At 37.1% G+C, this 27947-nt stretch overlaps 2 protein-coding genes across 2 annotated transcripts; one reads left to right on the plus strand and one right to left on the minus strand.

Moving 5' to 3' along the window:
* Window positions 1-116: 116 nt before the first annotated feature.
* On the minus strand, window positions 117-4705 carry nelfe (negative elongation factor complex member E). Its single transcript, XM_067425319.1, has 11 exons — window positions 4629-4705; window positions 4377-4461; window positions 3825-3894; window positions 3580-3725; window positions 3408-3482; window positions 2765-2802; window positions 2382-2659; window positions 2066-2210; window positions 956-1010; window positions 498-600; window positions 117-396 (listed from the first exon to the last, which is right to left on the minus strand). Exons 2-11 carry the CDS (start codon window positions 4449-4451, stop codon window positions 323-325), a joined length of 1059 nt encoding a protein of 352 aa, XP_067281420.1. The 5' UTR covers window positions 4452-4461; window positions 4629-4705; the 3' UTR covers window positions 117-322.
* Window positions 4706-4887: 182 nt separating this feature from the next.
* On the plus strand, window positions 4888-27879 carry skic2 (SKI2 subunit of superkiller complex). The gene is made up of 29 exons (XM_067425907.1): window positions 4888-4952; window positions 5213-5334; window positions 5444-5565; window positions 5662-5779; window positions 7917-8031; window positions 8116-8190; window positions 8275-8328; window positions 8429-8586; window positions 8673-8843; window positions 8961-9106; window positions 9780-9926; window positions 10023-10107; window positions 10195-10301; window positions 10394-10540; window positions 11194-11293; window positions 11388-11600; window positions 13096-13206; window positions 13302-13413; window positions 16284-16402; window positions 18942-19073; window positions 19241-19378; window positions 20428-20532; window positions 21949-22084; window positions 22232-22358; window positions 22439-22649; window positions 23698-23808; window positions 25399-25617; window positions 27012-27152; window positions 27363-27879. The coding sequence occupies exons 1-29, from the start codon at window positions 4940-4942 to the stop codon at window positions 27561-27563; spliced, it is 3756 nt and encodes a 1251-aa protein (XP_067282008.1). The 5' UTR covers window positions 4888-4939; the 3' UTR covers window positions 27564-27879.
* Window positions 27880-27947: the final 68 nt, after the last annotated feature.

Here is a 27947-nt window from a genome sequence, read left to right on the forward strand (position 1 = left end):
CTTGATGTCACCTGTAAATAATGAAAAGAAGCTTATAGTTTCTGCCTGTTAAACTCTGAAGATGTTTCACTGAGGTAGTTTGTCCAGATTGCGTAGTGTCGTCCCACACATCGACAAAAGTTTGATTGATTTATTGAACACAATGACACAAACCATAACTGAGCTAAATGTCCAGAGACACTGAGCAAAATGTCCAGAGACATTACCTTAGAAAATGACAGAAAAGTAAGATTTACTTTATCACTTTTGTGGAAAACAAAATGTCTGCTGTAAGAAGACAATTCAATGCTGGATCTACAAGTGTAGCATGCGTTAAATAATTTCAAAGGAAATCTTCGCTGTAGACGACCTGGCTCCGTTTGTCTCTGTATGAGCCCTTGGCACTGTTCTGCACAGCTATGAAGGATGGAAAAGTAGACAGAAATAGAAATAGGTTAGTCAAGTGTGCAACACTTGAGTCTCCTTGACAGTTTTTCCTGTGAAATGTCCTTATTTACCAAGAGAAGCCCAGACAGATTTCCCTGTGGCGGCATCAAGCATGGGCTGCTTCCTTGCAATGCTGACTTTGATATTGACGTCACCCACAGCAGTGCCATTCAGCTGAGAGGCAGAAAGAATGGAAAAACAGAAGGTTTTCTTTCAGTAAATAAATAAAGATGTGTTTATTTCATCTTTAAAGGGGTCATATCACAGAAAACAGGATTATTTTTTTGTGCTTTTGTAATAAAGGTGTGTTGACAAGTTCCACAGTCCACACCAGACAATTTATGGATGCTAAGCTGCAAACCATTAGCCTGATTATATACGATTAGCCTGTCATAACTAAGATTATTTACATATGGATGTCTTAAAAAACTACAACATGCTGAATTGAGTGTCAGAGAAGATGCATTGTACGTATAAAAATATGATGCTAGTGTAGAAAGTGGCCCCATAAAGAGAATGGACCACTGACCTCTGCCACAGCCTGGTCTGCTGATTCCATCTTCTCAAAGGTCACAAAGGCACAACTGGTAAGAGACAGAGGGCAACATTTTTTAAATATTTTGTTTTCCCAGACATTTTTTATACGTCAAACGTTTGGGGTTAGTAAGAATTTTTTTGGTATCCCTTTGCTTAAAGCCTTTATTTTTAATTAATTATAAAAGTATTTTTAATGCATTAATTATGCCTTTTAATGCACCTTATAATGCATTTTATAGTCTCATCATGAATAATTGTGACAACAGTAATATAATACATTATAATATATCTTTAGTAAGTATAATGCACTAAAACATGACAAACAACAGTTTCAGATTTAACAAGGAATCTTTGAATATTATTATGCATTTTAAAATTATTTATGAAAAGATATAATGCATTATAAAGTACATTAGGAATACCTTTATAATGTATTACACATAAAAGCTTTCAATAAGTGTAATTTTTTTTTAAAGAAATTGATACTTTTATTTGTTACGCATGCATTAAATTGATCATAAGTGGCAGTAAAGACATTTATGATTTTACAACTTTCTTTTCGTCTAAAAAAAAATCCTAAAAAAATGTATCACGGTTGCCACAAAAATGATTAATTGGCATAGCTGTTTTCAGCATTGATAATAATCTTGAGTAGCAAATCATCATATTAGAATGATTTGTGAAGGATCATGTGACTCAAGACTGGAATAATGATGCAGACAATTCAGCTTTGCATCACAGGAATCAATTACATTTTACTATATATATTCCAACAAACATTTTTTTAAATTGTAATAATATTTTACAATATTACGGTTTTTACTGTATTTTTAAATGCAGTATAGCTTTACTTTTTCAAAATCTAAATTTCCCCAAACATTTGAATGGTAGTTTAGTTTTATACCCCTGGAAATCTACCATTACAAAAGAAAGAATTATAATAAAAACTTTCCTAGTGATATGTCTAAAATTAAAAAATACTATATCCTGGCTCAATTCCTTTCTGTTTCAATCCAATCAATCCTATAAGCTTTTCTATAGACAATCAAGTCAGTAGTCCCTCCCTTTTTAAATGTCCAAAAGTATCACAAAAGATTCATACTTGCGTGGCGAGTCCATTGAAAGGTCGATGATGTTGCCATGCTGAGCAAAGGCTGAGCGCAAACTGTCTTCCACTAAACCTGTGCCGTATACATACACCGTGTTTCCTTTGCGTACCCCTCTGCGCTCTGGATATGAGTCTGACCCTGAACAACATTACCGAAGAATTAGATTTTTAACAGAACAAAGCTCTTTACCATTAAGTATTACAAAATGCATATTCATGAAATATGATTGACAAACATTGCAATAAAACAATATAAACACTGAAAACAAGAAAATTATTTTAAATCAACTTGTTGCACAGATTCACTTACGTCTGTAGGGTCCGTCTCGCTCTCGGTCTCGTTCTCGTTCTCTGTCTCTTTCTCTGTCTCGATCTCTGTCCCTGTCTCGATCTCTGTCTCTATCCCGGCTCCTGTCACGTTCACCATCCCGTTCTCTCTCCCGGCCCCTTTCACGGTCCCTCTCTCTGTCCCGGTCTCTGTCTCTGTCCCGATCTCTCTCCCAGTCCATCTCTCTTTCCCGGTCCCTCTCAGAATCTCGACTTGACGTTCCTCCCTCGTCATCACGAGATCTATCTCCAGGAACAAAACTGTGGGATAGAAAAACACAGCCTAAAATTTGACTGCAATACTGTTTTTCAATGAAAGATTTTTATTATTAGTATTATTCTTTACACTGAGTCTGACAGTCTCACCTCTCATACAGGGATTTCCTGAGGGCTCGTTTAGCAGACTAAAGAAAGAAGCACAACATTATGTAAAGTCAAGTCTACTGACACATCCATTTATTATACATAAAAAAAGTTGCTGTTTGGATTTAAATAGGCAAATACCTAGTCTATGATTGAATCATTATTGCAGTGATTGTTATGTTTCTAGCATGTTTGGCAACAGTTCTTTTAACCCTAACTGATGGATTGTGTAGCTTTTCATTTTTTAAACAACCATGTAGACACATTATGGCCATATTGTAGGATGACAATGTCAAGATGATCAGGATTAAATTGTGAAAGAATGGTTGGGAAGGAGCATGAAGAATCATTTTCACACATGAATTGGCACCTCTGAGTCCAAAAAAGTAGACTTTACAGAGTGCTTGACTTGCATTGTCAATACAAGATCTTGACCAAAAATTGATGCACCTCTTGATGGAAATAACATCACAGCCTTTATTTCCATCAAGAGGCTCATTAATTAGGGTTGGAAGAACTGTTGCCAAACACATCTTGCTGTTGTCTCTACTTTATAAAAGCTGTAAGCCACATAAGAACGTGGCTAATAAATCACTGAAATGTACAGCCGCGAGCGGATCCTTTCGACAGTGTAAAACAACATTACATCAGAAGGCTCTTCATCTGTAGAGACGCTCCTTTGAAATGGCAGGAATGCTGGGGCAGAACCTTTTTCAGGATCCTGGGAAACAAAAACTCCATAATTAGCTATGTATGAAAAATAGAAAAATTTAATTTTTGTCGACTTGACATTAATGAGGTGAAAAAATGTCTCTTACTTTCAGTTTACCCTCAAGTGTTCTGGAGCGCTTGAATCCAGAGTTCTTGTTTTCTGATTTGATGGCACTAATCGCTCCGGACTTGATCAGCATTTTCGCTTGCTCTGTTGCTGTCGCTGTGTCCACCACTGGCTGATCTGACAAAGCTTAAAAGAGACAGCGAGAGATCATTTGTAGAGCACCGATTTCATGCAATCTTATTTCAGGAACGTCTGGAAATTTCACAGATCCAGAGATTGACTTACTGCGCTTCAGTCCCGTCTGACTCGTCTGATTGGTGAAGCTCTGTTTCTTCAGAGCCATTAGGGCCTTTTTCTACATAAAGTGAAGCGAAATATTCTAAATGTCAAATGGATAGTTTATTTGGTAAAATTCATAATTATAATATAAAAAGTCAAAATGATGACATACTAAGTTTACTGATGCATGTTTTTTTCCTTCTTCTTATAAATATAAAATAATGAGCAAAACAAAATACTATTGAAGGCCATTTTCACCATATAAGAAAAAAACATGCATCTGTAAATCTCAGTAGACCAGATGAATCTTTTCTTCTTCTTTTTTTACTTGAGGTGAGAAAATACACTATTATCTTCTGTTAAGCTGTTTTACAGCTGGAATTAGTTAATGACTGAACATTTTGCGACATCAACACATTTTTTTTTTTTTTACTGTGAAGCTGGTTTGAAAAAGTAAGGCACCATATAAATAAATGTGACGAGTAATTTATGGTAATACAAAAGTAGCCTCAGAAAATCAAGTTACGTATATTGAGAACAGTAAATATAGTTTTTCACCTTTTTCTTTAATTTGGCATATTTCTTCTGCAATGCTTCCTCCTCGTCTGTCAGTGAACTGGGAAATATTGCCATTTCGATGAATCTCGAGAAAAACAACAACAGGAATGTGTTATAGCAGATGTCTTTTCCAGTCAATGTATCACTTTAACATGTTAACGATGTTTCCGATGTTACAAGGGGCTTTTAACAGTTTGCATTAAAATATACATGTGCAAACTGCATAAAAGACGACCCTTTATATTTAATTACCCTGAAATCAAAGGATGAATTTATAAGAATGAACGTATGCGGTATTCCTCACTCGGCGCGCAAATGTGACGTCATCTGTTATCTTCCGAGGAACCAGCTGCAAAATATATATATATTATATTTTATCTTTTTTCTACTATTTTTAACGGGAATTCAAATGTAAATTTATTTTAGGTCAGGCACATAGACCGTTATGTTGTAAAGTACTAAATAAAAAATACAACAAAAAAAATTAATAACATCCGTCCCTGTTATTCTGCGCAGCTTCCTGCAGAACTGAAACTTTACTGAAGAACTGCAGACAGAGTGACATGGACAAAATAGGTATGAAATATTTCATAATTCTGTTTTTTATTTGTATTTACGTAATTTGCAATCGTGGTATAATAAAATAACCTGCAGCCATTTAAGCATTTAGCTGCTCAAAAGTCGCATATCATGACAGCCAGCTCAGCAACTAAACTGACAGTAATGGTCCATTGGGTTTTATGGGCTTTTTGCTATCACGTCAGATTGTAGTCTTTGCATTTGCCTGTAATTCCATCGGTACTGATGAACTGCTGTTCTTTCTTTTCTGTCTGTAGATTTGCCCCCAGTTGGTCCAAATGACTTGCCTCTGTCTCTGCTGGAGATGGGATGCTCTGGGAGATTTGAGCTCATCACACACCCACTGCCCAAAAACAAGCCCCTGCCTCCACACAGCACAGTTAGTCATTTATTAGTACAAAAATAATAACAGTATTCATGTGTGTGTGAGCTGATATATTTATATTTAAGTTACACATTTTTTTATTCATTCTGTATTTAAATTACAGCTCCCCCATGGGCTTCCTCCTACTTGTCTGGACTTAAAAACAGAGGTAGAAAAGCGTTTTCTGCGAGATCCTGCTTGGCTTCCAGTACATGATGTAGATGATGCCTTCCACAAGTTCCTTAAGTATGAAATGAGACGTATTCAGAAGATAGTGCTTGTCTTTGCAACATATATTTCATACCTTTAAGCAGTTTTGTCTATTACAAATTTGTCCTTTAGGATAAGTAAGAGGGACAAAGTGGTGGACTCTCTCCTGCACTGCTCCTTGTCTCCACTGCACTCTGGTCTGTCTGTGGTCAGAGATCCCACCACCGGGATGCTGCTGGATTTCACTGAGGTAACACTGGAAAACATTTACTACTAGCTGTTTATAATCTTATCCTAGCTTAATATAAAAATATATATATATATAGGCTCTGTGTTGTTACTGGTAACTAAAACTATTAAAAAATAGGGTTGAATTTTTTTTGGGTTGATTGAAATAAAGCTGAAATAAAATAAGTAAAACGTAAACAAAAATTTAAATAAGTTTAAGATGAAGTACTAACATTTCTAAAAACTAAAATTAATATAAAATGATTACAATTTACAATAAAGTCTCATTACCTAATGTTATTTGAATAATGCTTCAAAGGGGGGGTGAAATGCTGTTTCATGCATACTAAGCTTTTTACACTGTTAAAGACTTGGATTCCCATCCTAAACATAGACAAAGTTTTAAAAACTAATGTTGGACGTTTGATAGAGTATTTCTGTGTGAAAAATACTCCTTCCGGTTTCTCACAAGTTTCGGAGAGTTTTTTTCGAGTATGGGTCGACTTGACGTTAATAGAACGGAAGGTCCTTGTATGGGCCGTACGGGCTCTTCTCCCGGTAGGGTGCGCGCGCGCATGCGCGTGACTAGAGCGAGAGAGGAAATGCACGCCCGTAAACTCTCAGGTGCAGATCCAGTCATCCGTGAACACTTATGTCGCGCGCCGCGCTCCACTTTATTCCTATGGGTGACTTCAAGCGACTTCAACGCTTCAGCACACCGTTCCGGGAAGGCAGCGCTGCATTTGAACCGATTTGAACGCAGAAATGACGGGAACCTTCACAACATCGCTTCCGTCGCGTCTCAAAGTGGATTTCCACGCCACTGCTGTCACAGGACTTTACCAAATCATACCAAAGAAGTGTGTTTTTGACGGAGCGGTCCCAGCGATAAAGGTTCGGTCCTGCTTTGGAAGCAGCTGGTGAGTAAAACTGCTTCAAATGTCTATGCTGTTGGCTCGTCGCATGAGTAAACATCAGTAAACGACACGATCGCGTGCTTCGTCATTCAAATGCGCTAACGGTTACTCCATTGCTGTTCTCTGTATAACGTTACACTAGTCTGACATGCAAAACCGTTTTGCTTGCTACTTCTAAGGTCTAGTCGCATACAATAGTCCATTAACCGAATCATGTCCTCATAAACTGCAAATAAAAAAAGACACACAAATGTTGACAGGCCACTAAATACAGCACATCCCACAGAGACGGACGTCCTTCTGTTGCTGTTTCTCCTGTTCAATTTATTTCAGCCTCAGATTTGATTCTGGATCATATATCTATTAGCTGAGATAGCCATGGGTTCCTCCACGCTTGAGGACGTCACCGCTTTGTTCGCGATCGTCATTCTTTAGCTCCGCCCACTCGATACGCCTCCAGCCGCTCGTTTTTTTCCGGAAAGACTCGGTACAGCCCATATTTCTTTTATAAATAAAACTAAAGACTTTTCGGAGATATGAAGGATGCAATACTACTCTATAGGTACTCAAGATTGACATGAGATTGACTGAAACTGAGTGTTTCACCCCCCCTTTAACTAACATTAACAGACTATGAGCAATACATTTGTAGCTCTGTTCATTAATCTTTGTAAATGGTTTTTAATTAAAAAACCAACAACTGTTAGCTCAGGTCCGTTAAATGATATAAACAGATCACATTTTTTATTTTAATAATCTATTAGTAAATATTGAAATTAACATTAACCAAGACTAATAAATGCTTTAGAAGTGTTTTGTTTTGTTACTTCATGTTTATTAGTGTTGTTATTTAATGTTAACAAATATAGAACCATACTGTAAGGTGTTACATGTATCAATAAATTAAAGCTAAATAATAGTATTTTAATACAAATTCAAAAACTATTACAAGCACAAAAGTATTTAATACAATGACTGAAACTTAATGTATAGATTGCAAAAAGCTCATTCAAAATATTAATAAATAGAATAATATTAACACTAGGTTATAAAAATTCTTATTTTATAAAAATATTGCTTTGTTTATTTGAATGTAACATGCCATCTTCTCAACCAGTGGTGTCAGTTTGAGGTGGGAATATGTGTTTGCCCAGACAATGGAAAGCTGTCGATGTCACAGTAAACATGTTCTTTATAATATAACTTTTTTATAATGTATGTTTTTTTTTTCTTTCATGCCAGGTGTTATTAGAGGACACAGAGTTGTCTGCCAAAAATTCTCTCTCATTACAAAGACAGCCTGGACCTCCGTCAGAGAGCCTGAGAGGGAGTAACACAAACTATCCTTTTCTGCCAGGTGCGGTGGTTCATATTTAGATAAATGTCTCATAGTTCTGTTTAAAAATGATCCAGTTTTTAATCTCCTCTCTCCCTTGTACAGGTGGAATGGAGGAACTGACGTTAGAGCAGATTAAGAAAAAAACAGAGCTGGAAGAAGACATTGACTTTGAGAAAGGTTGGTGGTCTGTTTTGTTTTGTTAGTACACAGTCATTTTGTGAGTGTGTGTGTGCGAGTAAAAGGAACTGTGTCTCGTCTTAGATTTTTTGACGGTTCCTCCAGGACTGAAGGCTGGTATGGACTTCAGTGACAAAGGTCTGGTTTCATTATTGTTCTCCCCATGGGAACCATATCTTTATCTCCCTTTAAGTTGTGCATTACTATCCAAAATTGTGCTTTTTTTTTATATCTTTAGAAGATAGAACCATGAAGAGTGCGGTTAACCTGCTGTCACTCCTGTCGACTTTTGATGATGTCCTTGACGCTCTGCCAGAGGAGAAAGAGGGAGAGTCACAAAAAGAGAAAGCCGTTCAACTTCCCAGAACTAACAGCCTGGAGGACCTGGGAATTAAAGTGTGTTTAACTTTGAGAAGGAATTCTTAATTTTCGAAAACATTTTTGTGTTTGTTTTGTTATTTTCAAGACATGTTCTCCTTTAGGATTCGGGAAACTCTCCTTCCCAGCCTCCAGCGAACACTGTAAGTCTGACTGAACCAAAGAAGAAATCACAGGAAGAAGACAAGGGAGACAATAAAAAATGGGCCATTCCTGTGGACATCTCCTCACCCTGTGATAACTTCTACAAACGTATACCAGATCCAGCCTTCAAGGTCAGAACTCAGTATATGAACATGATTTCACTAAAATAAAGGTTCAATAAAATAAAGGTCACTAAAATAAATGTTTGTTTATTTGGGTTGTTTTTCTCCATTCCTGCCCCATCTCAGTATCCTTTTGAGCTGGACGTGTTTCAGAAACAGGCTATTCTCCGACTCGAAGCTCATGACTCTGTCTTTGTAGCGGCCCACACCTCAGCGGGCAAGACCGTGGTGGCTGAATACGCAATTGCACTTTCCCAGAAACACATGACTAGGTGTGTATGTGAGACCCAACTGATTGCATCATTTTATTTATCTATTCGTTCCTTTTTTTATGTTTTTCACATAAGTCTCTTATGCTCACCAAAGGGTGCCTATACTTGATTAAAAATATAGTAAAAAATGTTATATTTTGAAATATTATTACAATTTAAAATAAATGTTTTCAATTTGAATATATTTGAATGTCATTTATTCATATTATAGCAAAGCTGAATTTTCGGCAGCTTTTACTACGGTCTTCAGTGTCACATGATATCAGATAATTCTTATAGGCTGATCATTACTTATTATTAATGTTGACAAACTGCTGTTTAATATTTTTTGTGGAAAATATACATTTTTGATAGTCAAAGAGTTTGAAAATCAAGAGTTTAGAAAAAATAAATTTATTTGAAATAGAAATCTTTGGCAACATAATACAAAAATTTAACTTTTGATCAATTAAATCAATCCTTTCTGAATAAAATAAAATGAAAGCTTATCTACAAACTTTTGAATGGTAGTTTACATTTTAAATGTGTTTATTTATTTTCTTTGAATATTTTTTTATCATGTTTATATAAAGCTCTTTTGAATTACCATTGTACATGAAATGTACTGTATGTAAACTTGCCTTACTGTGATATTAGATTTATGGCGCACACTAATATGACTTCCTCCTGACAGGACCATTTACACGTCCCCCATTAAGGCCTTGTCCAATCAGAAGTTCAGGGACTTCAAGAACACGTTCGGTGATGTGGGACTTTTGACTGGAGATGTCCAGCTGAATCCTGAAGGCTCTTGTCTCATCATGACCACTGAGATTTTGAGGTGATTGTAGAACACTTTTGTTACAGTTACTTATCATTCATAGTCATGTGTATACATTTTGACAACCTTTGTTTTGATATGTCTTCCTCCTAACAGATCTATGCTCTACAACGGGTCCGAAGTCATTCGAGATCTAGAATGGGTCATTTTTGATGAGGTTCACTATATCAATGATGCAGAGGTGATGAATTCACAAAAAAAAAATCTAGTTCAGTTATGCTTTTCTCTTTACTGCATTCAGATCTCATATGCTGTTGTTGTTTCTCAGAGGGGGGTGGTGTGGGAGGAAGTGCTCATCATGTTGCCAGAGCATGTTAGCATCATCCTTCTGAGTGCCACGGTGCCTAACGCAGTGGAATTCAGTGAATGGATCGGGTGTGTGTATTATCAAAGCCATGAACCTGAATTGTATCCTGCTTTAAGGTTGTGTATATCATTTAGTTTTTCTGTGCTTTTTCTTTCATCAGGCGCATCAAGAAGCGGCACATCTATGTGATCAGCACAATTAAGAGGCCTGTTCCTCTAGAGCACTATCTCTACACTGGCAACAGCACCAAGACTCAGAAAGAGCTCTTCCTTTTGCTGGACCCCTCTGGAAACTTCCTTACTAAAGGGTACATTCCTGAGGGTTTATTTCCATGAAGGCAAAGTTCAATTTTCAGCATCATTACTCCAGTCTTTAGTGTCACATGATTCTTATAGAAATCATTCTAATATGCTGATTTGCTACCCAGTAGCTGCTTCTTACCCAGTCTTCCCAGATAAAAATACATTTTTACATTTATTAAAAATTAGCTGCAAAAGGATTATTCAAAAATATCAATATTCAGTATTTCAGCATCTTGGCCTGTCCTGATAAAAGACAGTATGCTGTGCTGATATTCAGATGTCACAAATTTAAGTTAGAATAGCTATTTTGTATCTAATTAAAGATAATAAAATTGAATTTCAGACTATTATTGTTAATAATAATCAATTAATATTGTAATGTGTTTGCAACGATCATCCAGTTGCTTGATTGAGTGATTGTTTTCTACATTGTAATGGATTTTTGATCTGTAATTAAGATAAAAATTCATCAACAAAATTCTTTTAGTAAATGCGCGAGTCAGAAAGAGTGAATATGGTAAAACTAAATGATCTTTGTTTTTACCTCAAGAAACCTATATAAAAGTTTTAAGACTATCGTAGTAGATGGACTTTTAAAGAAAGTGTTACAAAATTATATAAAGGGCTCCTGTGAATTCATTTAAATGTATTTTTTCAGCTACTATGCCGCAGTGGAAGCCAAGAAAGAACGCACAAGTAAACATGCACAGTCTTTTGGCTCAAAGAACGTATCACAGCACAACACGACCGCCAGTCAGGTCAGTAGCTGCATTTCTTGTCATCTTAATATAATAGGTCTCTAAAAACGTCAGTATGTTTATTGTTGTCTGCATCCTCCCTTTGCTCCGTCAGGATCGATCAGTGTGGCAGACGCTGTTGAACTATCTGTCTCAGAGGCAACAGACTCCAGTTGTGGCGTTCACATTCTCTCGGACACGCTGTGATGAAAACGCCCGCTCTCTGACCTCTCTGGACCTCACCAGCTCCATAGAGAAGAGTGAGATACACTCGTTCCTCCAGAAGAGCCTGACCAGGCTGAGAGGAGGAGATCGGCAGTTACCGCAGGTACGTGAGATTCGTGTACATGAGATAGAGTAGTGGTCCACAAAGACTTTTCCATTGGACAATGCAGATATTTTTAAAACAAGGTGGCTAATGGCCAATATGATGCTGATAAATTACATATAAAATGTAAAAAAAAAAAATAATAATAATAAAAAAACTTATTTTAACACACAAAAAAAAAGTCATGATTTACCCCAACATCAAAAAAAGAATAGGGGAATGTACTACTCTGACACTCTTAAGTCATTAAGCTACATCATCGTGTCAGGTTGAATGATTCTGATCGATTAAAGCACATATTAACTTTTCACATTTTCCATAGACAATTTCCACAAATGGCTGTACGTGTAAGTGTATCGCCATAGATTATAAGGAAGTCAGTCAAAATCCAGGTTTAGGCACAAAGTGACCCACTGAGGTCAGCAATCGGTGTTTCTTGGCTCCAATTGTCCTGTCAGATGGTCCTTTTCACTTCCCCTGCATGCCAGTTGTTCACGGATCATCAGATTCTGTGACAAAAGAGTTCCAGAAATACACACACACGCACACACAGCTTCTTCAAGGTTAGGTTTGGTCGAGTTCTAGCTCTACCCAGGAAACTTTCCCAAAACATACTGATAACATGCACTCTCTCTCAAGAGATTCAGACAATAATTGTTATTTCTCTCTACTGACTGAAGATTTAGCATTCTTTAATCTAGGCTTTCAGGGTCAGCTAGAAGAGTAACTTTAATTTTAACAGGTGTCTCATATACACTAAGAGAAAGCTTGTTTAAGTGAACTGACATGTAAATCTCATAAGCATGAAGCTATTCAAATCATATGATATTTTAGAAGCATAAGTATTGATTAATAACTTGATTAACAATTACTCAAAGGATATACATTGAAGTGGCAGTGGATTCAAGAATCCATCCCTTCAAAAGAAAAATGAAAATATATATTTTACTTTAAGAAATCAAGCCTATTTTTGGAAACTTAAGATGTTTTTTACAATTAAACTCCCTCTCAGTAACCTGTAAACCATAATGTAAAAAATCACATTCCTATTACTATAATGCAAAAAAAGATGTATTATTTAATTGTGGAAGGCAGTTCTAAGTGTACACTAGTGTTCAATAGTTTGGTGTTGATAAGATTTCTTAATATTTTTAAAGAAGTCTCTTATGCTCACAAAGGCTGCATTTATTTGATAAACAAATAAATTAAAAACAGTAATATTGTGAAATATTATTAAAGTTTTTTTCTATTTGAATGTTTGCACCCACTTTATATAAAGTGTCTTTAACTACTATGTAATAATATGTAAATCAATTTTTGGATACCTATATTTTTACATTGTACTTATATTTCAAAATACCTCCATGTAATTAGAGCTGTAATTCTGTCACATGCAACTCACCATGATACTCATATGGACTTGCGTGCATAATGAAACCTTCAAAGTAATTTTATTACAGTTACGGTGTTTATCAGTGTAATTTTGTCGTCGTAGATCCTGTTGATGCGTGATTTGCTGAAAAGAGGGATTGGTGTTCATCACAGCGGCATCCTGCCAATTCTGAAGGAGGTTATTGAGATGCTCTTCTCAAGAGGTTTAGTGAAGGTTTGTCAAACAGAATTGTTTTATACAAGCTTTATTTGATTAAAGAAATCTTGATTAAGGAGAGAGTTGGTGACTTACAGTTATTCTCCCTTTAGGTGCTGTTTGCTACAGAGACATTTGCCATGGGTGTGAACATGCCCGCCAGAACTGTTGTGTTTGACAGCATCCGCAAACACGATGGCACGGGTTTCAGAAACCTCTTGCCTGGTAAAAACACATCTCCTTTACTGCCTTACATTGCAAATAACAACGTGCCAGCTTGTCTTTAGATGTTAACATCTAAATATACCCTCACTTGCACCACCTTATCATGCCTGTTGCAGTTATTCAAATTTAAAATGATAATTATTTTGTATTATCATAACAGTAGACATTATAAAAAGCTATCAGATACTTGTTGGCAGAGATGCTACAGGCAGACAGGCGCTGCGAATGACCAGGTGTTTGATAAATTAGCCATCACTAATGAATGAGCAGATTAATTATGCTGGGGTAGTGCAGATGTTTGTGTACATGTGACTGGACTGCAGTGAGACTAGGGAAAGACAACAGCAGGCCTTTGATGTGTGTGTGAGAGATGCTTGAGTTTGTTAAAATCTCTTCTAATAATAGTGTGTATAAAAATGAGAGTGAGAGAGTATAGCTGGCCTCTTTTAAAGTCATAGCACACATTTGAGAGTAGATGACCCTATTTGCATTGAAGACACAACATATTCATGAAATATTCGGGTTTAAAACAAGTATTTGTTATAAAACATATCAAGAACACATTTGGGTCATGTTTCACCCCCAAAATCAAAAGAAAGATTTTTTTTATTATATTTTAACGAAAGAAAATGAAGCTTGTGTTAGAAATATTAAGATTGATTAGGTTTTTGCACTGTAATGTTATATATATTATTGAGTAATGATAGTTAAACACAATTATCTCTCTCTTAGTAACCTATTGTAATGTTAAACGAACATTCTTATTACTGTAATGCACATAAGGAATTTTAGGTACATAAGGTATTTATAGACATTTGTGAAAAATTCACTACCATTTAAGAGTTATGCATCTAAGATTCTCTTTTTTAAAATAATGGTCAAATGCTCGAAGGCTGCAAATACTTTATTGATCAAAAATACAGTAAACAGTAAGTTTAAAGCTGAATTTAAAAAAAACAATTACTTCAGTTTGGGGAGGGGGGGGGGGGGGTGAAACACTCAGTTTCAGTCAATCTCATGTCAATCGGGAGTACCTATAGAGTAGTATTGCATCCTTCATATCTCCGAAAAGTTATCTCTTCAGTTTTATTATATTTATAAAAGAAATATTGGCTGTATCGAGTCTTTCCGGAAAAAACGAGTGCCTGGAGGCGTATCGTGTAGGCGGAGCTAAAGAATGACGAGTGCGCACAAAACGGTGACGTCCTCAAGCATGGAGAAGAAAACGCTACCCTAAATAAACCATGGCTATCAATCAGATTCAACTAATACAGATATGATCCAGAATCAGATCCGGAGGCTGAAATAAATTGAACAGGAGAAGCAACAACAGCAGGACGTCCGTCTCTGTGGTATGTACTGTATTTAGTGGCCTGTCAACATTTGTGTGGGTTTACTCGCAGTTTATGAGGACATGATTCGGTTTATGGACAATTGTATGCGACTAAACCTTCGCCGTAGCAAGCAAAACAGTTTTGCACGTCAGACTAGTGTAACGTTATACATAGAACAACAATGGAGTAACCGTTAGCGCATTTGAATGACGAAGCACGCTTTGTGAGAACGCTAGGTTTATGTTTGGGTGGCTTTACAATAAACAAACTGACACCTATAGTGGTCAGCTAAACAAATGTATTTGTTTATCAATGCCATTGATAAATGAACTAACGTTATACACGATCGTGTTGTTTACTGATGTTTACTTACGCGACGATAGCCAACAACATAGATATTTGAAGCAGTTTTACTCACCGCCTGTTTCCAAAGCACGACCGTGAACCTTTATCGTTGGGACCGCTCCGTCAAAAACGCACTTCTTTGGTAACTGTTGATTTGGTGAAGTCCTGTGACAGCAGTGACTGTGGAGATCCACTTTTGCGACACGACCGAAGCATATGTTGTGACGCTTCCCATCATTTCTGCGTTCAAATCGGTTCAAATGCAGCGCTGCCTTCCCGGAATGCTGTGCTGAAGCGTTGAAGTCGCTTGATGTCACCCATAGGAATAAAGTGGAGCGCAGCACGACAGAAGTGTTCACGGACGAGTGGATCTGCACCTGAGAGCAGTGTTTATGGGCAGCGTGCATCTAGTCACGCACACGCGCGCACCCTTCCGGGAGAAGAGCCCGTACGGCCCATACAAGGACCTTCCGCTCTGTCGACGTCAAGCGGACCCATACTTGAAAAAAACTCACCAAAACTTGTGAGAAACCGGAAGGAGTATTTTTAACATAGAAATACTCTATCAAACGTCCAACTTAGTTTTTTTTTAAGGTTTTTTAAGGTCATTTTTTCTAGGTTTCTCTGATGAATAGAAATTTCTAAAGAACAGCATTTATAAAAATTTCAAAAAATACTACTATCACTTTTGATTAATTTAATGTGTCCTTTGCTGAACAAAAGTATTCATTTATTTAAAAAAAATGTTGACCCCCAACATTTGAATGATAGTATACTGATGATTAAAGAATTTGCTTTACTACATTTATGATTATTTTAATTGTCATGTAAATAATGTCACAGTGCCGAAAAATCTCGAAATTATGAAAATTTACTTAATTTTATTTAAGCAAACTATAATATAAATATTTTATTTTATTTTGAATTCATTGTGAACATGACCCGGTCATTTCTAAGTTTTTGAGCTATATAAATGTATATATTGGATTGGTTTAAATAATTACACTAATGTATGATTCTTACTATAACAACAGTGTCAGAGCACTAATGTGTGTGTGTGTGTGTGTGTGTGTGTGTGTGTGTGTGTGTGTGTGTGTGTGTGTGTGTGTGTGTGTGTGTGTGTGTGTGTGTGTGTGTGTGTGTGTGTGTGTGTGTGTGTGTGTGTGTGTGTGTGTGTGTCTGTGTGTGTAGGTGAGTACATTCAGATGGCGGGTCGTGCTGGCAGAAGAGGTTTGGATGCTACAGGGACCGTTATCATTCTCTGTAAGGCTGGAGTTCATGATATGGGAGACCTCCACGCCATGATGCTGGTCAGTTCTGCACTCTGCATTAAACACTGACAGGTCGTGTCTGAGGCACTGCTAATGATTCTTATTACATTCGTCTGACAAAAATGTGAGAAGACTATGTAAAGTGTTGCATGTTATTTTGGCCACAGCTGTAAATTCCCCCTTTTTTATACTCCCTCAATTCCACTAGGCTTTACTATAATCTGATGAGATATCCTCTTTATAAATTACGGTCTGATTGTTCAAACTGGAGCCAAACACAAACGTCTTGGGTCTTTTGTTAGAGTCATGCAGCCTGTGAGTGCACTTCTGTCATCCTCTTGTGGATTGAGTGTGGGTGAAATGGGCTCCTCTTCATTAGAGTGCCCAGCCTGCTGGAGCTGTTTTAACCTCTCTGTGTTTCAAATCACGGCTGTTCAGTCAATTAACCCCCAACCCTGCTTTATTGACTCCATACACTGTCATTCCAGCACAAACTCACCAGGATTCAGTAGTACTGTTGTTATTTTGCTCTTCTCATGACACCCACAGTTTTCAGAGCTGATTTTTAGTGGGGGGTTTTCATACTTGTACATCTACGTGCACACATCATCCAGAACTTGAGCAAGAGCGCCATCAACAAGCTTTGTTCGGGTTACGGGAGCCGTCAGCAGCGCTGTCATTTGTTTTTAGACCACAAATTCAACAATGTCACTAAAGAAGTGTTTCTGATTGTGAGGGGAAGATAACCTTCTTCAGCTTCCCAAATAACCCAGCATTAAGGAAACCGCCCACTACACGCCTTCATGAGTTCAGCTATTTTTGGAAAGATTCTGTAGAGCTTATCTGTCTTTTATAAATATGATAAAACTAAAGACTCTTCAGAGATATGAAGGATGCAATACTACTCTATAGGTACTCAAGATTAATAGTTATAGTCATAGGGTGAAATGTTGTTTCATGCATACTGAGCTTTTTACACTGTTAAAGACTTGGATTCCCATCCTAAACATAGACAAAGTTTCAAAAACTAAGTTGGATGTTTGATGGAGTATTTCTGTGTCAAAAATACTCCTTCCGGTTTCTCACAAGTTTCGGAGAGTTTTTTCCGAGTATGGGTCCGCTTGACGTCGATAGAGCGGAAGGTCCTTGTATGGGCCGTACGGGCTCTTCTCCCGGAAGGGTGCGCGCGCGTGACCAGACCGAGAGAGGAAAGGCCCGATTTGAACGCAGAAATGATGGGAAGCTTCACAAAATCACGCTTTAATCGTGTTGCAAAAGTGGATCTCCACGGTCACTGCTATCACAGGACTTCACGAAATCAACAGTGTTACTAAAGAAATGTGTTTTTGACGGAGCGGTCCCAGCGATAAAGGTTCACGGTCGTGCTTTGGAAGCAGGCGGTGAGTAAAACTGTTTCAAATGTCCATGTTGTTGGCTATTGTCGCGTAAGTAAACATCAGTAAACAACAGGATTGTGTATAACGTTAGTTAATTTATTAATGGAGCATGCGATCTGTGCTGTGTGTTTAAATACATTTGTTTAGCTGACCACTATAGGTGTCAGTTTGTTTATTGTAAAGCCACCCAAGCATAAACCTAGCGTTCTCACAAAGCGTGCTTCGTCATTCAAATGCGCTAACGGTTACTCCATTGTTGTTCTATGTATACCGTTTCACTAGTCTGACTTGCATACATACCATAGAGACGGACGTCCTGCTGTTGTTGCTTCTCCTGTTCAATTTATTTCATCCTCCGGATCTGATTCTGGATCATATCTGTATTAGTTGAATCTGATTGATAGCCATGGTTTATTTAGGGTAACATTTTCTTCTCCACGCTTGAGGACGTCACCGCTTTGTGCGCGCTCGTCATTCTTTAGCTCCGCCCACGTGATACTCCAGCCACTCGTTTTTTTTCCGGAAAGACTCGGTACAGTCTATATTTCTTTTAGAAGTATAAGACTTTTCGGGGAGATATGAAGGATGAAATACTACTCTATAGGTTCTCAAGATTGACATCAGATTGACTGAAACTGAGTGTTTCAGCCCCCCTTTAAAATACTCAGCCAAATAGCAATATCACTGGCCATCAACACCCTTGCATCATGGGCAATTTCAAGTTTAACAAGTAATAAAAAAAAATATTAAACAACAAACCAAAATGAGTTTGACCCAGTCCATGCAGTAGTCAGTGCAGGTTCTCTCAGATGGGCCTAATCTATGTGCTAATCAGCTCCGTGTCATGGGCGTCATGGCAACAGCAGCTGATGCTGTAATAACGTGCAGTGTGTTGTCAAGGGCCGCTGGTGATTGGAACTCCACTGTGTGTCAACTCTATTTCCCCTCTATAATTACACTGAAAAAGCATAAAGAGGCATGGTCTGTACACATCCTTACATTGTGTCCTATAATGTGTCATATTATGAAGCCAGTTCTTATTTTATTGTTTGTATGGCATACCTTTAAAAATAGCTCAAATATTGGCTATCAATGAATTAGTCAATGCTAATGGATGATTAGTTAAATATTCAAGAGCACCAAGAGATGGAATTAATGTGTGAGATTTTACTCTTTGTCAGGGGAAACCGACAGTGCTGCAGTCTCAGTTCAGATTGACCTACACAATGATCCTAAATCTGCTGCGTGTGGAGGCCCTTAGGGTTACCGACATGATGAAGAGGAGCTTTTCTGAGAACCACAGGGATACGCAGGTAAACGGCCTCATTTACCACCAGCCCCTGGGTGACGATGAAATATCTGTGGGGTTTGCATGCCCCAGTAATTCGATCTTACAAAAAGGCTGCAATATTAAGTACGTGATGAAATGCTTTGAAATTCTTTCGGTTAGCCAAGTCATTTCTGTCTTTGTGTTTCTCAGACTCATGAGAAGAGAATAACCGAGCTGAGAAACGCGCTGTCCTCTCTCCCTCCACTGGACACAGAGGGGCAGTTATCTGATTTACTGTCATATTACCACACCATCACAGAGCTGCGCATCACCACACAGACCCTGCAGGTACACACACACACACATGCATACTTATATGAACACAGTCTGCTTGTATTCACTAGATTCACAGCATTACTGTGAATTCATTAATCTGATTTAAATTGTTAAAATATTTAAAGTTCTGTGTTGTTATTGTGACTGGTTATAATGGCAAAGATGTAAGCAAAAACAAAATGGCAGCCATTATGGTAGTATTTAGCTAGCTTGTGGGAACAGAAATGAAAACACTGTATCCATCATACAAACCTGATGCATTACATGTATACAATATTTCCTTTTTATTTGTATTAGTATTCTTGTTTTACATTTACATTTAATCATTTAGCAGACTCTTTTATCCAAAGCGACTTACAAAAGAGGAGAGCAATAGAAGCAACTAAACAAACAAGGGCAACAGCATGCAAGTGCTATAAGAAGTCTCAAATAATCGAGCACAGTACACAGTTTTTTTTAATAAACAAACAAATACAAAATTTAATTACGTTTTTATTATTATTAAGTGCTTTCAGGACCACCAGACCACTTCAATCAATAAATATGTACATAAATGATATATACAAATTTAAAATGTATTCGTATAACAATTATTATATATTTGTATTATTCATGTATTATATTACTGTAATTACCGTTTGGTTTTATTAATTTGTTGCATTTATAAAATATATTATTAATTTATTGATGTATCAAAATTTGATTTGTATTGATTTTTTTTATAGCAGATATTATTTTCCCATTACCAGTTCTCACCAGAACTAGTCATAACTTCTCCATCACTGATTCACAATAATTTTAGTTTTTAGATTTCACCATTTCTTGTAAATAACTTTTTTGTGTGTAATATGCACATTAATGGCAGCAAACTCATGTCGCTCTGTGTGTGTGTGTGTGTGTGTGTGTGTGTGTGTGTGTGTGTGTGTGTGTGTGTGTGTGTGTGTGTGTGTGTGTGTGTGTGTGTGTGTGTGTGTGTGTGTGTGTGTGTGTGTGTGTGTGTGTGTGTGTGTGTGTGTGTGTGTGTGTGTGTGTGTGTGTGTGTGTGTGTGTGTGTGTGGCAGCAAGCTGTGCTGGAGTCAGTAAATGGACTCAAAGCTCTTTCTGTGGGGAGAGTGGTGATCGTGAACAACACCCAGCATCAAAACGCCCTTGGAGTCATTCTACAGGTGTGTGATTGCATAATTAACACATTTTACTCAATCATAAACACAGATCTGCACCAATGACCATTGGCATGTTTGCATATTCAGTTGGGGTGAGTGGGGTATTAACCCCTTAATATTGACCATTAATACCCTCTTAATGAATATTAACCATTTTCCTAAGATTTATGACAATATGCATTAGGAAATTACTTATTTGTGTTTATAGTTTTATTTGAATGTAAGGTGTTCTTGTATTACCCAGTGATTCAGCCTACCCCTCAATATGACACAGTTACCCGTAACAATTTTTTAAAAATAAAACATTATATTAGGGTTCAGTTATTAACTATTAAGTAGTTGCTTATTAGCATGCATATTACTAGGATATGGTGTTTATTAGTACTTATAAAGCACATTAATGCCTTGTTCTACATGACCTTATTCTGCATCCCTTAATCCTACCCAATACCTAAAACTAAACGCTACAAACACTACCTTACTTATTAATACACTACCTTAACTATTAATAAGCAGTACATTAGGAGTTTATTGAGGCAAAAGTTGTAGTTAATAGTGTTAATATGTGTTCCCCATACTAAAGTGTTACCCTTTTTTTTATTCAAAGTCATATTTCTATGGCTGTATATTATAAATGTTTTCTTCTAATTTAGGGTGAATAAGGGGGAATACGTTTTATTTGATATTAAGGGAGAATGACTATTCTTTTAGTAGTAACACCTTACACGACTCATACTGAGCAAAGCATATTAAGATTGTATTTCATATACAACAACTGCTTTATCAATTATCAAAGAAAACTCTTAGTTACTGGTCTGACAGTTGTAGAATAGGGTCATGTAGAATAAGACTTAAAATATGTGCTTTAGCTAGAATGCTAGTAATATGCATGCTAAAAAGCAACTAATTAATAGTGATTATGTGTACCTTAATATAAAGTGTGTTACATTAAAGTTTTTTTAATGTTTTTTAAATAAGTCTCTTATGCTCACCAAGCCTGCATTTATTTGGTCACATATGCAGTAAAAACAGTAACATTGTGAAATATTATTTCAATATAATTAACTCTTCTATTTTAATATATTTTAAAATGTGATTTATTCCTGTAATGATAAAGCTGAGTTCTCTGGTCTTCAGTGTCTGATCCTTCAAAAAAAAAAAATATGCTGAGTTGGTGCTTAAGAAACATTTCTTAATATTATCCTCAATGTTGAAAACAGTTGTGGTGCTTAAAATGTATGTAATATATTTTGATGAATACACCATTCAAAATAACAGCATTTACTGTTACTTAAAATGAAAATATCTTAAATGGAAAAATCTTACTGACCCTAAACTTGTGAATAGTAGTGCATTTCCGATAGGGCAAATAAAGTAAAAAGTTGCACATCTAACTCCACTCTCCCATATTTGTCTCAGGTGTCCAGTGATGCAGTAAATCGTACATTCACCGCTCTCATTATCTGTGAGAAGGGTAATGAGGAGGCGGCGGGTGACGATCAGTCTAATAAAGCCTTACTTTCCATCTACAGCACTGCACTGTTTATTCCAGAGGGTAAGCAGACACACACAGCATCACATCATGATCACACACGCAGTAAACCACCACCGGTTAAGTTAGAGGGTGTTGTTAAGAACACTGCACCTTCTTTTTCATCATCTTTTGTTGTAAAAGTTTCCTTTACAGTGTAACTGTGTGCAGGACCCTGCAGTCATACGGTGCAGAAACTGAAGCTGCAGGACATCTCTGCCATCACAACCAAAACCCTCAAGGTCATTCCCGAGAGAATCATCGACAACTACAATAAAAGACAGCAGCCACGCTTCAGGTGTGTATCTGACTCAAATTTGTGAGCGAATTTGCTTTTGTTGAACTGTGGTAATGAATAAATTCAAATGTCCTTCTTAGACTTGATCCACCAGGTCAGGCTATTTCTACAGCAACTCAAGAGCTCCTCCGATTGGCCGAGGCCAATTCCGGGGGCATTTCGACCTTTGACCCTGTAAATGACCTGCACCTGAAGGGTGTGGATGTGGTGGAGGGAGTGATGAGGCAACGAGTGTTACAGGACTGTCTAAAAGACTTCCACTGTATCCACTCACCCACCTTCACTGAACAGGTCTGTCTGTTTATCATACACTTGACACATTCATATACTACTTTTCAAAGTTTGGGTCAGTAAGATTTTTTTCTTCTTTTGAAAGAAATTAATATTTGTATTCAGCAAGGATACATTAAATTGATCAAAAGTGACATTAAATGGGCAGTGTGTAAATTTTAGCGGCATCTAGCAGCGAGGTTATCAATTGTAATCACCCACTGCTCGCCCCTCCCTTTCGAAGCACATAGAGGACAAAATGTTGGACAAAAATTTTGTTATCGGAGAGAGAAGAGAGTGTCTAGCGCTCTGTAGAGCAGTTTGTCCATTTAGGGCTACTGTAGAAACATGACGGTTCAAAATGGTGACTCCATTGTAAAGGGACCCGCAATGTTTCTTGAGCTGCAAATCAGCACATTAGAATGATGCTTTGCCATCACAGGAATTCGATTTTAAAATATATTTTTCAAAATTGAAAACAGTTCATTTAAAATGTAATAATGTTTCACAATATTACTGTTTTACTGTATTTTCAATCAAATAAATGCAGACTTGGTGAACATAAGAGACTTATTTCAAAAACATAAAAATATCTTACTGAACCGAAACTTGTTTGGTAGTGTTTTTCCTACTTTTTTAGGTCATGTGCAAATCCACTGCACAGACACAAAGAAAAAATTTAATTTCTAATCCAAATGTGTCCTGTATTTTCTCATCCATATTTAGTAATTTGGAACAGTGACTCTCCCAAGTGCACAGACTCTCATTTATTGAGTGTGACAGTGGTTGGGCGGAATAAGGATGTGTCTCATTAGCTCTCAGTAATCACTTCCAGCCTTCACCTTCTGCAGTGTGTGCTGATGGAGTAGAGTGATAAAATCTCTCTCTCTCTCTCTCTCTCTCTCTCTCTCTCTCTCTCTCTCTCTCTCTCTCTCTCTCTCTCTCTCTCTCTCTCTCTCTCTCTCTCTCTCTCTCTCTCTCTCTCTCTCTCTCTCTCTCTCTCTCTCTCTCTCTCTCTCTCTCTCTCTCTCTCTCTCTCTCTCTCTCTCTCTGTGAATATCTTGATTAGTTTGCACGTGTACATGAGAGGATGAGTGTACAGGAAGAGCTTGATAAGCTTCTGTTCCTGGTGTCTGATCAGTCACTGACACTGCTGCCTGAGTACCATCAGAGAATCAAGGTCAGTTCACCTACAGTCCACCTAGTCGTTTTATTGCATGTCCACGAATAGAGTAATGCGTTCCTTTACATACAGTTATGAAATGATTAACAAGAGTTTCATATACTGTATATAAACATACAGACATATTTCATTAAAAAAAAACAATGAAAAGTCATCTAATAATTATATATGGGCCTGCCATTAACCTTTTTTATCGCATTTATTTTAGACTAAAACTCAAAGGAACTGTATAGTTCACACCAAAATTAAAATTCTGTCATCAATTACTTATTTAATTTAGGTTTATATTCACATATAATGTAGTGCTCTATGTACAGTGCTCAACAATATGGACTACCCGATTGCCCGATTGCAGGGCCAGTGTGAAAGATGCTTGGGACGGTAGAAGGAATTGTCACTGTCCCGATTGGGCAAAGCTGCATCATCATGAAAGTTTATGATTTGTACATTTTAAGTCACTGCAATTCAAATATTCAAATGATTTTTACTCCTCTCACACAGTGTGCAAACACTGAATTGAGTTCTCTTTTGCATCTATTTGCACTTGAAAGTTTGTGCTATTGCTTGTAAATTGTTTATTTGTTATTTTATTACTAACTGTTTACTTGTCGTTAATAATGTTTGAAATGTATTAGTTAGGCTAGTAGTTTTTGCTGTGGTATCGAAATTGGAATTGAGATTTGTGAAATTGCACTGAAATATAAGATTTTGGTGTCATCATCTTATTTATTAGAATGCAGGGTCAATGGGCCAAAAACAATAACAATTTGTTTTTAATTATTTATTACTGTTTTTGTGGCGGGGCTAGTGAAAATTTTTCCAGTTTGAAATGTGAACCACTGGCCAGAAGAAAAAAATCCCTAGCATTAGCATCCCTCTCTTTATTAATTTTTTTGAAGCGTAAAAGTTTTGATGAGATTTACTTTCAGTGAAGGGACAGGAATCTCTCAGGTTTCATTAAAATATCTTTCGAAGATGAATAAAAGTCTCAGGTTTAGAACAACAAGGGGAACAAAAAGTAAATGAGAGAATTAAACATTTTGTGTGAACTGTCTCTTTAAATTTCAAGTGAAATCTGGAATTAAACCTGTATTATATGTACAATAAAAAAATACAGCATATTGCTTTTAAACTGTTTTAATTATGGAAAAATAAAATATAATATAATTTGCATCCAGTATTCTTGATCAGATCAGAATTGATCATTTAAAACATTAAAGGGATCCCAAAAATAAAAATTATCTTATTTACTTGCCCTCAAGTTGTTTCAAATCTGTATACGTTTTGAAGAATGATGGTAACAAAACAGATCTCGGGCCCCATTGACTAATATGGTAGTAGTCAATGTGGCCCTAGATCTGCTTGGTACAAACATTCTTTTAAATATCTTCCAAAGACATTTATACAGGGATTGGAACATTTTATTTTGGGTGAACTACCCATTTAATATTGGCCAATACTTATAGTCACTGTTATTTTGTGCTATTGTTTTTACCATATTTTTGTGTTAAATATTCCCATTAAGTGTTTGCGAATGTCACAGATATTTTAAACAGTCAGTGATAACAGTATGCACCATGTTCCCAGGTGTTGGAAGCTCTGCAGTATGTGGACAGCACTGGGGCGGTTCAGCTGAAGGGACGTGTTGCGTGTCAGATCAGCAGTCATGAGCTGTTACTGACAGAACTCCTGTTTGAGAACACTCTGAGTCCTCTTGCCCCTGAGGAGACCGCCGCCCTGCTGTCCTGCCTCATCTTCACACAAAACACCCAGATAGACCCGCATATCACCAACACGCTACAGGAGGTAATGAATTTCTCTGCTCACAACCTCATTTCTACAGTCAAGGAAACCTAATAGTAGTTCAAATTTTGATCCCAGGACTGGAAAATAAATATTCTAAATTTAAATCTAAAATATCATTGTAATACAGCATTAAACTATTAAAAAATATTTAAGTGGCCTAATTGTGATTTTTAAAGGTTTCCTACAATAGGTGTACATGCATTCAAGGTCAAAACACATACATCTCTTATTCAGTCTTTCTCAACTCCGCCTTTCTGAGAGTCTACTCTGCTCTGATTGGTCAGATGGCCCAGTCTACCACTTACAGCATGTGTTGGAAACAAAATGCTCATTACCATATTTGAATTTAAATTCCTGAGGCTTCCTTTCTCAGCTACAACTACAGTGTTTGAGGGCAGGTCAAAGTTGACGCTGTTTGCGGGCAGCTTGAAGACCATAGGCTGGCATTATGCAAATTTGTTAAAAACCTACGTAGGTTCGTGCAGGAAGTAAGAGTGGAAATACTGATGACTCATTTCAGGCAGTTCAGAATCAGGACACAATAACTCTATTTATTGTGCATTTTTACCTTTCAAACTATTAAATTCATAAACAGCTATTATATACTACATGTAATATCGGAAAAAGCAAAATAGGGGCACTTTACAGCCAATGTAACATTTTAATACTTGTTCACGCCACAGATTTAAAAAATGAGGAAATTATATGAATTACACATGTGAACTAATACATTATGCCTATCTGAAAAGCATCAAGCATTTTATTTAACCCCACAGCCATTAGAATATAAAGCATCAGATATGCTTGTCGTCATGTTTATGGATGGATGTAAATTTGCACGGCTCTTTAAGCTGAACACCAAAGAGATGTGCATAAGATTGTAGTGGATGTGGCCTGGCCTTTAGCAAAAGATGCATTCACAGATGAACATGTCGGTGTGTGTTGTCGAATGGCCCAGAAACATGGAATTGCTTTAAAGGGACAGTGAATAAGTCATGACACTAGACTGAGAAGCACAGCAGAGTTTTATAGTTTGCTGTGGCTTGTAAACCGTTGTGAATATGCTCTTGCTGTTCAAACGCTGTGAGGTGAGGAAGTACAGGTAATGTAGCCACAGTTTGACTGCATGACTACATTCCCTGCCTTGCTCTAGTTGTGTAAGCATTTAGACAGCAGATGGAGATGAGAGTGGAGCACAAGACAAAACAGACTGACGCAATGCTATACTAAGAGATCTCACTATGACTAATATACAAAACTATACATATTTTAGGCCTGTCAATCAACTCATGTTTAATGAATGCGTCCTTGCTGAATAACTTTTGAATGGTTGTAAATGTAATATAATTGATATAATTAATACAATGTATATCATTTTTTTCTTGCTTTCCTAGGGCATCAATCAAGTGCTCTGTGTAGCACAACGTATCGGTGAGCTGCAGAGGGATTGTGGGATACCTCAAACTGCTGAAGACTTTGTGGCCCAGTTCAAATTTGGCCTGACTGAGGTTGTGTATTGCTGGGCAAGAGGCATGGTGAGCACTTTATATATTTATATATATATATGTGCGTGTGCGTCCGCGAGAGAGAGAGAGACTTAATCTAGCTAATAATAACATTTTGTACAAATATGTAGATCTATGTAATGCAACAATATGAACGTCTGAACTATAATCATATTTGGACAGAGAAAATGGTATTTCTCAATACTCTTTTTGATGATGGTGTGTTTTTGTGTTTGGTAGCCATTTGCTGAAATTGCCAAGCTGACAGATGTACAGGAGGGGACAATTGTGCGCTGTATCCAGAGGCTGGACGAGGTCCTGAAGGAAGTCAGACAGGCTGCTCGCATTGTAGGCGACTCCGTCCTGGGTAGCAAGATGGAAAGAGCCTCACTGGCCATACGCAGAGACATTGTGTTCACCGCCTCACTCTACACACACTGAGAGACAGGAAGAGGCAGAATGTGTTTGTGTTGATGAGTGTGGAGTGGGATATAGAAAAGAGTGTACAGAATATGGACCTAAGAATCTGTACTTGAAATATTGTGTGCATGTTTACATTGAGTTGAGGATGCATGAATGAGTGGAGGAGTGATACACTCCTCAAGCCTGACCAAAGTTGTGATCTCAATATGAAATGGAGTTTGACACCAGTTATGAACTGTAAGTAATTGTACAGCAATAAAATTAGCTGTATCTGAAACACTGGTTTCATCCATGTTGTAAGGAAAAAAATAAAAATGATGTAGTGCTTTTGCTTTATGATAATTTTAAAAAGGACTGCTCTGGTTTCTGATATGTTTATCGTTATCTGAACCTTGTTGCTAT

Source organism: Pseudorasbora parva, chromosome 19, assembly GCF_024679245.1.
Source record: "Pseudorasbora parva isolate DD20220531a chromosome 19, ASM2467924v1, whole genome shotgun sequence".
Lineage (NCBI taxonomy): Eukaryota > Metazoa > Chordata > Actinopteri > Cypriniformes > Gobionidae > Pseudorasbora > Pseudorasbora parva.

What these genes read in the sequence shown, in the direction of transcription:
- nelfe (XM_067425319.1), bottom strand. Translation starts at nt 4,451, where the DNA reads ATGGCAATATTTCCCAGTTCACTGACAGACGAGGAGGAAGCATTGCAG. An exon ending in GCGAGACGGACCCTACAGAC is followed by an intron (nt 2,211 to 2,381) that starts GTAAGTGAATCT and finishes AATGTTGTTCAG; the next exon opens with GGTCAGACTCATATCCAGAG. An exon ending in CAGACCAGGCTGTGGCAGAG is followed by an intron (nt 601 to 955) that starts GTCAGTGGTCCA and finishes TCTGCCTCTCAG; the next exon opens with CTGAATGGCACTGCTGTGGG.
- skic2 (XM_067425907.1), top strand. An exon ending in TGCTGCTGGATTTCACTGAG is followed by an intron (nt 5,780 to 7,916) that starts GTAACACTGGAA and finishes CTTTCATGCCAG; the next exon opens with GTGTTATTAGAGGACACAGA. An exon ending in ACTATATCAATGATGCAGAG is followed by an intron (nt 10,108 to 10,194) that starts GTGATGAATTCA and finishes GTTGTTTCTCAG; the next exon opens with AGGGGGGTGGTGTGGGAGGA.